The sequence below is a fragment of the Arachis hypogaea genome, chromosome 4 (assembly GCF_003086295.3).
Source record: "Arachis hypogaea cultivar Tifrunner chromosome 4, arahy.Tifrunner.gnm2.J5K5, whole genome shotgun sequence".
NCBI lineage: Eukaryota > Viridiplantae > Streptophyta > Magnoliopsida > Fabales > Fabaceae > Arachis > Arachis hypogaea.
The window spans coordinates 9,190,506-9,204,380 of record NC_092039.1 but is presented as its reverse complement, the minus strand read 5'-3'; the positions used below and the strand labels follow the sequence as shown (position 1 = coordinate 9,204,380).

Genomic DNA, 13,875 nt, shown 5'->3' with positions numbered 1-13,875 from the left:
TGTCAAGCTAATGAGAATGAAGATGTACAACAAGAGTGGTTCATACCAGAGTTCCTAAATAAAATCAAAAGTTTAGGACTGCCTAATCACAAGTTGACTTTAAAACCAGGAGCCGCTGTAATGCTACTACAAAACATAGACTAGACTTCAGGTTTATGCAACGGGACAAGGTTAATAGTTAACGAACTTGACAATAACGTAATTGGAGTGACGGTAGTAACTGATTGATCGGTAGAAATATTAGCGACAAAATGTACATTCTAAGAATGAACTTGGTCTCTTCAGATTTAGGATTTCCATTTAACTTCCCATAGAGACAATTTCCATTAACAGTGTTCTTTATAATGACCATCAGAGTCAGGGTCAATCATTATGCCATGTAGGTTTTTGCTTGCCAAAATCAATGTTCACCCATGGACAACTTTATGTTGCTTTGTCGAGAGTTAAGAGTTGTAATGGCTTCAAGGTTCTAATTTTGGATGAAGACAGCAATCCAAAGTCATCAACAACAAATGTCATGTTCAAAGAAGTTTTTAATAATATTTAGGTAAGAAAAATAGTATTTTCATTTTAATAACATGTTATGATTACACTTTTGTGCAAATGTTTATTGTAGATACAACTAATTTATCTATAACTCTACTTTCAGACTTGAAATGAAATGTGTAACAGGGAGCACAACATTATATGCCAATTGTTTTTCTAATGATGTTAGTCAAACACTATGTTGTCGATAAATTTTTATTAGCCTTTTGATATAAAGTTTAGTATAAAATTGACATGCAAATAGTTATATATAGTATTATTGTAACACCCTACCACACTCAGCTTTACACTTAAGCCGTAAAACAGAGGTGATGGGGTGTTACGACCTCTAAAATAAAATGAGTACATATAATAGCAGAAAGAATATAATAAACTAAGAGCCTTGAAGAACAGGAGAAATAAAAATTGCGTAATAAAAGCATAATGTCCAGAAAATGAGTTAACTTGCGTACAAAGAAAACTGTAGCTATGAAACATAAGATAACAAAAGTAGGAATAGAGGGCCAAAGATACAAAATAACAAGCTCCTAACTTAGCCCGCGAAGTCAAAGCTCGCCAGAGAATATATACATATATATATATATATATATATATACATATATATATATATATATATATATATATATATATATATATCCAAAACCCAAATTTACATAAACAAAATCCTGTCTCTCCATAAGCCTTTAAAAGGATAAAAAAGAACAAGTCATGCGGAGAGTATACTAGGTACACATATATATGACTATACAATCCAAAAGTAACCCGATAATCACTTCGCTTCAGGAGCTCAGACGCCTAAGGAGGTGCCTCTCGACCTGCATCTGAAAAAATAACAACATAGTATAGGGTGAGAACCAAAGGTTCTCAGCATGGTAAAGGTGCCATACATATAAGATATAAGGTCCTGGGAATGCCAGAGGCAATCCTAGAACGCCGACACTCAGATTATATAGCTTAAAGTATTAAACAAAAGTTATAAAAGGTGGTTTTCTAAGATTATCTAAACCTAACTTAACTTAATCTTAAATCTAGTCTTACCGCCTTTCCACCATACCTCCATCTCCGACAAAATATCACAGACAAATAAGCAAATAAAGGCAAACACAAGAAGGTTACAAGTGCTGCAAATAGCAAGTATACATTTAACATAGTAAATACACTTAGGCACACCCAGTTAATGCACAAATAAGTAATTCAAGTAATATGCACATGATGCATGCATGTCCTATGGCTGATGAGTCTCATCTGTCAGTTAGCAAGCCAACCCGACAAGTCCGGTTTGCTAAACCTTTGGACTGTCCCCCGATGCGCATCCCCGTGAGTCTATGCATAGCTTTTTCTCATATATATATATCAAATCGCTCAATGGGGGTACCATTCCCAGGAATTTATAAGTGCCTGGTCACCCTTACGTCGTAGGGTCAACAGAGTATCGAGTTTTTGACCTAGTACATGTGGCAAGCCACGGTACTTTACCCAGGGAATCTCGTATCTCAGATCATTTGATTATTCAAGCCAAGTATCATACATGATCATTCATTTGATTATCAAGCCAAGTATCATACATGATCATCCGTAATATTTCATAATCAATTCATCACTTTTTAGCTTTACTTCACCTCCAAGTTATCCTCATTTCCTAACTTCATCTAATTATCAAGTTTAATAATATTATTTATAGCTAAAGGAATGAAAATAGAGGTTTAGAAGTTTGAAATAGGATTTAAAACTCAGAAAAAAACATATTTGCTGGAATAAGGGCCACACGTACGCGAGGCTCACACGTACGCATGGGAGTGTAAAAATGCAGCTCGCGCGCACATCCCTTGGTCATGCGTACGCATAACTGAATATTTCATGTCACGCGTACGCGTGGCCCATGCATACGCGTGGACATGCATGCTAGTCCATTACGCGTATGCATAAGGCTACTCGCGTACGCACAGTTAAAAATTTCATGCCACTCACGCATCGCGTGGGCGTACGTTTTCCAAAAAAACCTGATTCAGTTGAAAATTGCAGAATTGCCTGTTTCAAACCAAAATTTCCATAGAGCATAACTTAATCATTTCAAATCGTTTTTCATCCGTTCTTCTAACGGTGTAAACTTCATGAACCAAATTTTCATCTAAAACAAGTTGGAAACAAATTGAGGGTCCGGAAGCCAAGTTATAGCTCGCCGATGTTCGGCCCAATACCAAGTTTTGCAAAAATCCCCTAAACCTCATTTTCATTCAAAAGATCCATTCTATTCACTACCAAACCTGCCAATTCAACAAAACATACCCTTCCTCATCACCATAACAATCAGCACAATAATCATGCTCCAAATCATCAACAAATTCATCAAATCACCACTAACCATCAAGCATCATCAACCATAAATTTACATCCTCAAATCTTTAATCAACAAACTTATCAATTCACCAATTAGTTAACAAACACCAAACCAAAACCAACTAGTTAACAAGATACTAAGCAATAATTATATACACATACATTCCAACTTATCCTATGGTTATCTAGCATAAGTTTTCACAAAATATTATATATTAAATGCAAGAAACCTAAACCATACCTTGGCCGGTTTCTTCATGGTGATCAAGACAACTTATTAAAACCAACACAGCCCTAAAAACCTCAACAAAATACTAGCATTCAGCTTCCTCCAAGTTCTAATATCCACAATTTCAAGCTCTAATTATTTATTCACAACCTAATACACATTCATAACACATATATCCCCAATTTAATACTCAAAGCATAAATTCAGTAAATTAAATAGGATTTATGGTATCCTCACCTTACCCAAACTTCGTATAAGTAAGAGTGAACATTTTTCTCAAGCTAATTGGATCCTAAAATATCAAAGAGCAAAGAAATTCAATACCTCCACTTAATTTTTTCAAAAATTGGGGAAGAAGAGGCTGAGATTGAATAAGTGAGTTACCTATGAAATTGTTCTGGTATAAACGTAGAGCTCAATGCGGTGGTCACGTGGCCGCAAACGGTGCAGCGATCGGAGCTCGGACGGAGGAGTTACGGTAATTTGAATTTTGCCGTAAGGGTTTGGAAACGTTTTCTTTTCTTCCCTCCCCTAATAGCTTTCAGCATCACTTCTGCTGAATTAGGGAAAAGAAGTGGCTTCGGTTTACTTTAGTGCTGGGCCGGTTGGGCCCACGGGCCTGATTTGGGCTTGGTTCAACCGGTCCAGCCCGTTCGGTCCAATCTTGGGCCGAATTTCTTAAAATTAGTGTCAAAATTCTCGTTTTGACGAGCTCAATTCTAATTTAATATAATATTTACATTTCTAGTTTTTTATTAAAAATTTATTTATTGACTAATTATTTACTAATATAACGGGGTTTACATCCTACCCACTTAATAAAGAATTTTGCCCTCAAAATTCAAATTTAGTTACCTGAAAAGAGATGTGGGTAGTTTTTTTGCATATCTGATTCGAGTTCCCAAGTATGTTCCTCAATACCAGCTCGACTCCAAGCTTCTTTTACCAGTGATACTTCCTTATATAAGAAGAAGGACGGCAGTATGCGCTTGTGTGTCGATTACTGGCAACTGAATAAAATTACAGTAAAGAATAAATATCCATTACCTAGAATTGATGACCTAATGGATCAGTTACAGAGTGCCGGTGTGTTCTCTAAGATTGATTTGCGATCTGGGTATCATCAAATAAGGGTTAGAGGTGAAGATATTCCGAAAAATGCTTTTAGAACACGATATGGTCATTATGAATATACGGTGATGTCTTTCGCTTTAACGAATGCTCCGGCAGTATTCATGGATTATATGAACAGGATTTTCCGGCCGTACCTGGACAAATTTGTTATTGTCTTCATTGATAATATTCTTGTTTACTCTAAGACTGAGTATGGTAGGGTGTTACAATTATTTTTTTAGGTCTCTTTCCTTATGGTTCAAAAATATTATAGACTTCGAATGGTTCCAATTGTATTTTATTTTGAATAAAGATAAAACAACATATTAAGTACGTTTATTATATAATAACGATGATAGTATTATACTAAACTTGAAAAATTTATGATTATAATTAAAAGTTGTATCGCACGAGTTTAACACTAGTTATGTACAAAGTAATAATTTTATTGGCAAAATATAAACACACTTTAATTTTTAAAAAATATACAAAAAAATTAGTGACATATATTAATATAAATTTATTTAATAAGTACACAACATTTTTTAAAAATATAAATGAATACAAATTTTATCATCTTAGAAGATATTTCCAAGGTTGCGAGAACCGGACCGGTCAATGAACCGGTGAGGTGACTGGTTTACTGGTTCACAGGTTCAACCGGAGTTCAACCGGGGTTCAACCGGTTTAATTAAATATTAAATAAAATTATTAAAAATTTAGTATATAAACACATGAAACACAATACGAGTTCCTTAATGCATTGAAGAGGAAATTATCCAATAGCTATTAAATGTACAATGATGATGCCTATACCAAATGAATTATGTAAATGGAACACAAACTTAAAAAACAATCTATAACCTCTAGAGCTCTTAGTGGCTTCAGTTCTCTGTGAAACTTTCCATGTGCATTACTCATTGACTCCCCTGCCCTATTGCATTTTTCATTGCTCTTGACCTGCTCTTCTGCTGTGTTGCACAGTTCATCAAGAACCATTCCATTCCTATCTTCACATTCACCATTCTGGCATTCTCTCTACAATCTTCAGGTGGAGATGCATGAGGGACATCCTCCTGGCAGGTTCAGAAGCATCCCTTTCAGATACTTTCACCACCAACACAATATAACAAAAATCAAGCACATAAAATGCACCAAAATTAGATAAAATTCAAACTTGATAAATTCAGATGATACGGCAATGAAGTTATTAAAAAACCAGAGTCCCAAAATTGAACTTTTATCAAAATTTATATTCGGTAAAATTTAGAATTACAAAATGATTAATCCATATAATTAACAAAATAAAAAAAAATTGAAAAGTAGAACTCAAAACAAATACTCTGCATCTGAAGTTATGAATTCAAATCTGCCCTAAATTCCTCACTGAGTAACAAATTAATTGAAAAAAAACAAAAACCAGAACAAATTTTAACATAAACAATGTAGTGAAGCAATCCATAATAACACCATCAACTGAGAATCAAACAAATCAGCAACAAACAAGTGAAGCAACTCAGAAATCAGAATAAATAAAATTAACAAACACAACAGAGGAAACAAATAAAAAACTAAAGTGAAAAAAGGAAGAAATTAGTGAAAATAAACAAGACCACGAAGATGTTGAGGGACGATGAAAATTGAAGAACTCACGGGCGAGGGCGAAAAACTAACGGGCGACGGGGACGACAAAGAAGACTGGCAGCGTCTGAGACTAAGAGCGAGATAGATTGGGGGATTTTGCCATTTTGGTGAGACTGAGAGTGAAAGAAAAGAGAGAAGAGAGAAGCAGAGAAGCTCGGTAAGCCATGCACATCAACCACAGCTCCACCGCCTCCTTCCTCCGCCGCTGCTGTGCTCCGACAAGCCTCATTCTTCTGCTGCTCTCCAAAGAACCTTTGAATTAGGGATTTTGATTTTGGTGTTGGTGACACTGAGAGTGAGAGAAGGGAGAGGGGATTGGGGGCATTTGGGCTACGCGTATTTTTTTTTAAATTAAACCAAAACGACGCCGTTTGGTGTTTAAGGAGAGAACTGGATTTCAACAAAAAACCGACCGGTTCGCTCGGTTCACCGGTTAACCACCGGTTCGACCAATTTTTTTACCGATTTTTTGCAGGCCGATTTTGGACGTTGACCGGACTGGTTAACTGACTGGTTTCCGATTAATCCGGTCGAATCGGCCAGTCCGGTCCGGTTTTCAGAACAATGGATATTTCAGCTACAAGTGCAAGGATGTCAGCAAGGGAAACAACACTAGGACAAATTTTTTCTATTTCTTCGTATGAAATTGAGATTTGAAGGTGCACCTACTTATGGCAACAGGATCAATGCTTCACATCTCTACATATATACATATTATATACGTACTTGTACGAAACAATAGTGAAAGTGGAGTCTGATGAGACTAGCAAAAAGCGGTAATTAAGATTATATATTAAATAGTATTATAAAAATTAGAATATGTAATTATTTAAATTTGGTATATATTTTATCTTATTAATTAAGTATTCTAAAATACTCGTGTGTATATAAATTATTAGAATATATTTATTAGGATAAGGTGTCTAAAGTTTTTGTATATATATTGTTAGAATATATTTATTAGACACATTTAATGTAATATATTACCTTTGTTATTATAATCATTCATATATATACAAGAGTTTTAGACACATTAACCCTAATAAACATATTTTAAAAGTTTATATACATAAAGTATTTCTAAGAGTACCTAAAAAGTACTTAATTAACAAGATAAAATAGGTACTAAATTTAAATAATTATATATTCTAATTCTTATAATACTATTTAATATATAACCTTAGTTACAGTTTTTTTTTCTAATCTCATCACTCCACTCTTACTATTGTTTATACAAGTACATATACAATATGAATATATATACCTCTATCATAATCTTATTTATTTCTATTATTATTAGGAAATAATTCTAATGCATGTATATATATGTATACATATAGGGATGTGACAGATTCGATTCTATTGCCATAAGTAGCGTGTACCTCCAAATCTCAACTTCATACGAAGATTGAATGTTGTGAATCTGATTAAGGAAGAAATAGAAAAAATTTGTGCTAATATTCTTGTACTTACAGCTGAAATATCTTCTAAAATGATAAATTTTGTATTTATCTATATTTTTAAAAAATGTAATGTTTAAGCATTAAACAAAATTATATTAATATGTCGCTCTTTTGTATGTTTTTTAAAAATTGAAGTATATTATATTCTACTAAGAAAATTATTACTTTGTACGTAACTAGTGTTAAACTCATAGGATACACAGACTTACATTTGAATTTGACATAATAAATTGAAAATAATATATGTACAAGAGTTTTAACCCCCTTTTCCATATTAAATATATTCTAACAATTTTTATATACTATATTACTTCAGGAGTATCTATAGAGTACCTAATTAATAAGATAAAATGCATACTAAATTTAAATAATTATATATTCTAATTCTTATAATATTATTTAATATATAATCTTAATTACAATTTTTTTGCTAGTCTCATCATACTCCAATTTCACGGTTATTTCGTACAAGTACGTATACAATATAGATATGTATACATCTATCGTGATTTTGTTTATTTATATTACCACTGTTAATTAATGTGGAACAATTCTAATGCATGTATAAATATGTATGTATGTAGGATGTAATGCATCAATCCTATTGCCATAAGAAGTGTGTACATCCAAATCTCAAGAAGATTGGTAGTTGTGAATCTCATCAAGGAAAAAATAGAAAAAATTTGTCTTAGTATTCTTTTATTTACAGTTGAAATATCTTTTAAGATGATAAAATTTGTATTCATTTATATTTTTAAAAAATATAATGTTTAAGTATTAAACAAATAAATATTAATATGTCATTAGTTTTTCTTTAATGTTTTTTAAAAATTGAAGTGTGTTATATTCTGCTAAAAAAATTATTACTTTGTACATATCTAGTGTTAATGCATGAGTTTACATTTTAATTTGACATAATAAATCGAAAATAACATATATACAAGAGTATTGACACGTTTAACCCAATAAGCATATTCTCACCATCTTTATACAATAGAATACTTCAGAAGTACTTAATTAATAAGATAAAATACATACCAAATTTAAATAATTATATAATTTAATTCATATAATACTATTTAATATATAACCTTAATTACATCTTTTTTACTAGTCTCATCAGACTCCAATACATTTATCATGATTTTGTTTATTTCTTTTCTTACTGTTAATCAATGTAGAACAATTCTAATGCATGTATATATATATGTATGTATGTAAGAATGTGGCGCATCGATCCTATTGCCATAAGGAACGTGTAACCTCCAACTCTATAAAAAGATTGGAAGTTGTGAATCTGATCAAAGAAGAAATAGAAAAAATTTGTCCTAATATTCTTGTACTTGCAGCTGAAATATCTTCTAAGATGATAAAATTTGTATTCATCTATATTTTCTAAAAATGTAATGTTTAAGTATTAAAGAGAATTATATTAATATGTCACTCATTTTTTTGTATGTTTTTTAAAAATTGAAGTATGTTATATTCTGCTAAGGAAATTGTTACTTGTACATAACTAGTGTTAAACTCGTGCGATGCACGGGCTTATATTTGAATTTAATATGATAAATTAAAAATAATATATATACAAGAGTATTAACCCCATTTACCATAATAAATATATTCTAACAATTTTTATACACTATAGTACTTCAGGAATATCTATAGAGTACTTAACTAATAAGGTAAAATACATACCAAATTTAAATAATTATATATTCTAATTCTTATAATACTATTTAATATATAATCTTAATTACAATTTTTTTGCTAGTCTCATCATACTCCATTTTCACTGTTATTTCGTACAAGAACGTATACAATATGGATATGTATACATTTATCGTGATTTTGTTTATTTATATTATCATTGTTAATTAATGTGGAACAATTCTAATGTATGTATGTAGGATGTAATGCATCAATCCTATTGCCATAAAGAACGTGTACATCCAAATCTCAACTCCATACGAAGATTGATACTTGTCATCAAAGAAGAAATAGAAAAAACTTGTCTTAATATTTTTTTATTTACAGCTGAAATATCTTTTAAGATGACAAAATTTGTATTCATTTATATTTTTAAAAAATATAATGTTTAAGTATTAAACAAATTTATATTAATATGTCACTAGTTTTTCTTTAATGCTTTTTAAAAATTGAAGTATGTTATATTCTGTCAACAAAATTATTACTTTGTACATATCTAGTGTTAATGCATGAGTTTACATTTTAATTTGATATAATAAATCGAAAATAATATATGTACAAGAACATTAGACACCTTTGCCCCAATCAGCATATTCTCACAATTTTTATACAATAGAATGCTTCAAGAGTACCTAATTAATAAGATAAAATACATACCAAGTTTAAATAATTATATATTTTAATTCTTATAATACTATTTAATATATAACCTTAATTACATCTTTTTTTCAGTCTCATCAGACTCCAATATATTTATCGTGATCTTGTTTATTTATGTTCTTACTGTTAATCAACGTGGAACAATTCTAATGAATGTATATATATGTATATATGTAGGAATGTGACGCTTCGATCCTACTGCCATAAGGAGCGTGCACCTCCAAATCTCAACTCTATAAAAAAATTGGACGTTGTGAATCTGATAAAAGAAGAAATAGAAAAAACTTGTCCTAGTATCCTTGTATTTGCAGCTGAAATATCTTTCACGATGATAAAATTTGTATTCATCTATATTTTTTTTAAAAAGTAGTGTTTAAATATTAAACAAAATTATATTGATATGTCACTAATTTTTTTGAATGTTTTTTAAAAATTGAAGTATGTTTTATTCTGCCAAAAAAATTATTACTTTGTACATAATTAGTGTTAAATTTGTGTGATGCACGGGCTTATATTTTAATTTGATATGGTAAATCGAAAATAATATTCTATAATCATAAAGTTTTCGAGTTTAGTATAACACTATCATTATCATCATATAATAAACGTACTGAATATGATGTTTTATCTTTATTCAAAGCAAAATAAAACCGTTTGAAGTCTATAATATTCTTGAACCATAAGAAAAGAGACCTAAAAAAATTATATATATAACTATAATAGTAGCATGTCAATTTTACATTAAACTTTATATCAAAAGGCTAATAAAAATTTATCGACAACCTAATATTTGACTAACCTCGTTAGAAAAGCAATTGGCATATGATGTTGTGCTCCCATTTATACATTTTATTTCAAGTTTGAAAGTAGAGTTATAGATAAATTAGTTGTATCTACAGTAAATATTTGTACAAAAGTGTAATCATAACATGTTATTAAAATGAAAATACTATTTTTCTTACCTAAATGTTATTAAAAACTTCTTTAAACACGACATTTGTTGTTAATGACTTTGGATTGCCGTCTTCGTCCAGAATTAGAACCTTGAAGCCACGGCGACTCTTAACTCTTGACAAAGCAACGTAAAGTTATCCATGGGTGAATATTATTTTTGGCAAGTAAAGCCCTACATGCGATAATGATTGACCTTGACTCTTGTTGATGGTCATTGCAAAGCACACTGTTAATGAAAATTATCTCCGTTGGAACTTAAATGGCAATCCTGAATCTGAAGGGACCAAGTTCATTCTTGGAATGTACACTTTGTTGCCAATATTTCTACCGGTCACTACCGTCACTCCAATTACATTGTTATCAAGTTCGTTAACTATTAACCTTATTCCGTTGCATAAACCTGAAGTCTAGTCCATGTTTTGCAGTAGCATTACAGTGACTCCTGGCTTCAAAGTCAACTTGTGGTTGGGTAGTCCCGAACATTTGATTTCATTTAGGAACTCTGGTATGAACCACTTTTATTGTACATCTTCATTCTCATCAGGTTGACATGTTGTTTCAGAACTTAGATGCTCCTTTTTCATCCCTTGGAAGATTGTCAAGACGAAATCATTTACCTTCTCAATACTCTCAAGCGTGGGTGCAAGAATTGCCCTACTCTGAAAATGCCTGTAATCTGACATGTTTTACAACAAATCTGGATATGCAAAATCTACCAAATGAGAGAGGGGTCATCAACAGTTGTAATTAGCAGATTATTTGGAATATTAACTTCTGACTCATCACCAACAACAAAACCAATATTTTCATTTCTAACATCCAGTATCCAATTAACAAATCTGTTTATTTCACCATCATGTTGATTTGAAGAAGACATTAGAAGTCTCATGTTCGTATGCAACTTCAGAACTTTACAAAATAACCACAGATGGGATGAGTTAATAGCTTATGACAATATATCGTATCTACTCCCTTTTAGAATCATCAAAAGTATCTGTCTGAAATCACCTCCTAGAACCACAACCTTACCACAAAATAGTTTATGTGTCTTTTGTTGATCGGTAACTGATATAAGATCCCTGATCGTCCGATCAAGTGCTTCAAAGCATATTTTATTGAGCATTGGAGCTTCATACCAAATTATTAAGCTACTTTGGATGAGCAGCTCAGCCTTCAAATTGCCATGCTTGATGTTGCAAGTAGCTAGATTCATCAGTAATTATAATGGGTGTTAAAAACCTAGAATTATCCGTTCTGCCACCAGGTAGAAGTAAAGACGCAATTCCACTGGATGCAACATTTAAAACAACCTTTTCTCTAGACCGAATAGCAAAAGAAAGTTCATTCCAAATAAATGCCTTACCACACCCACGATGCCCATAAACGAAGTAAAAACCACCAGAGTCTGTAATAACAGCATTGAGTATCTCATCGAATACTAATCTTTGCTCATGAGTCATCTTTTGTTCCGTATATAAGTTTGTATGAGTCAATTCATTTGTGTCATATGCTAACTCCTCCTCTATTAGCTTATTCTGAAAATGGCAAACATCAGACACCTCAGAATATGGCATTGATCAATAGTCTTTTAAAGATCTCGCATTGCTGTTGAGTATCTTCTCAATCTCAATAAGGCGAGAGATTTTTTAATTCATCATCAGTCATGTTTAGTCCTAGCAAAAGCACATGATAGTTTTATGAAATATTTAATAAGTAATTTCAAAATAAAAACTGTTAATATTATTAATAAAAATAAAGTAATTAGATAATAGAATCTTGATATAAAAAAAAAGACATAGTAAAATACCTTGATTTTTCAATGTTTTTTTTCCTCTTGTATAGTATTTCGTCAGTTAATAATGTCCAAGTTGCATTCCAAACACGATCTGGTTTGCTAACGCTATTAGATATCAGTAGCATCACAAATAGTTTTCTCAATTGATGACCAGATGCAAGTTCAGCTATCTCATTAATAGCTGCAAGAATTTCCTGTCGTCACACTGTAGTCCCACAAAATAGCAAGCATCTTGGAAGTTAGAATATCTAATCCAATTAACTGTCCTAATAGACTCATATGTTGTGCAACCTCTTTGAACAATTAACAAAATTCTCATATAGTATATACCACCTGTACCTAGTGGAACATAGTTTAACCTACCAATAAAATACCCTCTTTTACATGAATGTCATTCCCTTGCTTCTCTATCATAAACAAATTGATTTAGAAACTCACCATACATTAAAGTTTGACTTGTTTCAAATTCTATGTTGACCTCCATCCATGCTAAGAATATTGTACATTTTCTTTTCTCTTCTTCCACGATTTCCTCAAGATCGTCATCATCTTTAAAGATGATATTTTGCTCTTCAGGCAAATAAAAGGTTAATCTTATCACTGAAGACTACATCTGATAAATATTATAAGCTAAAATTCTCCACACATCTTCACATGTAGACAAATACTTACGATCATAAAATTATTTGATCTCATCAATAATACGAAAATCCTCTCCACTTGAAGGTTCCTTTAAAATTCGGTGGGATCTCTAACATTCCTATTTAAGTTTGTGCATGCAATTTTCTTTTTTATTTTTATATATTTTTGGTCATAGCCTTTAGGCCCAAACGGACACTCGGACCCAATGTTGGTAACCCTACCTATGACCTGTACCCGGCTCCGCAAACCCACCTGAATCAGCCGTCTTCCCCAAATCCAATATCCAGTGATAAACTGATAATAGTTCAGAATAAATAATTACATTTTTTGTTAGTTTTTTTAATGTTGTTGACTTTTATCTCTTTTAGTATATATAGAATTATAATTTCCCTCATATTTTGAGTGTTCCGAAATTCCTAGTCCTAGCATTGGAAATAGACACTCAGTTCTGCCAAAGTATTAACGACAAGTCAAACAGTAGTCCTACTACGTACTGATTAGTCGAAATGAATAATTGCAATCCAAGCAGGCCCAACAAGGTTCCATAATGAGCATTAATACAAATGATTTCTTAACAATTTGAAGTGTAGTTACTAGTTACTTCTCTCGTATCATGTAAAAATTAATTTCTTCAAATCATTATAGATAATCAGTAATATCAGTATTATGCTGCGAGATTTTCCATAGAATAAAATACAACTTAAAATTATTAGAAAATTTTTAAGTATATTAGTACATTAATATTTCAGTAATTTTTAACTATTAATTTTAATTATAAAAAA

At 31.5% G+C, this 13,875-nt stretch overlaps 1 protein-coding gene across 1 annotated transcript; it reads right to left on the bottom strand.

The window, feature by feature from the left end:
• Nucleotides 1–11,174: 11,174 nt before the first annotated feature.
• Nucleotides 11,175–12,230, bottom strand: LOC140184031 (uncharacterized). The gene is made up of 3 exons (XM_072234311.1): nucleotides 11,896–12,230; nucleotides 11,373–11,495; nucleotides 11,175–11,325 (listed from the first exon to the last, which is right to left on the bottom strand). Exons 1-3 carry the CDS (start codon nucleotides 12,228–12,230, stop codon nucleotides 11,175–11,177), a joined length of 609 nt encoding a protein of 202 aa, XP_072090412.1.
• Between the last annotated feature and the right edge of the window lie 1,645 nt (nucleotides 12,231–13,875).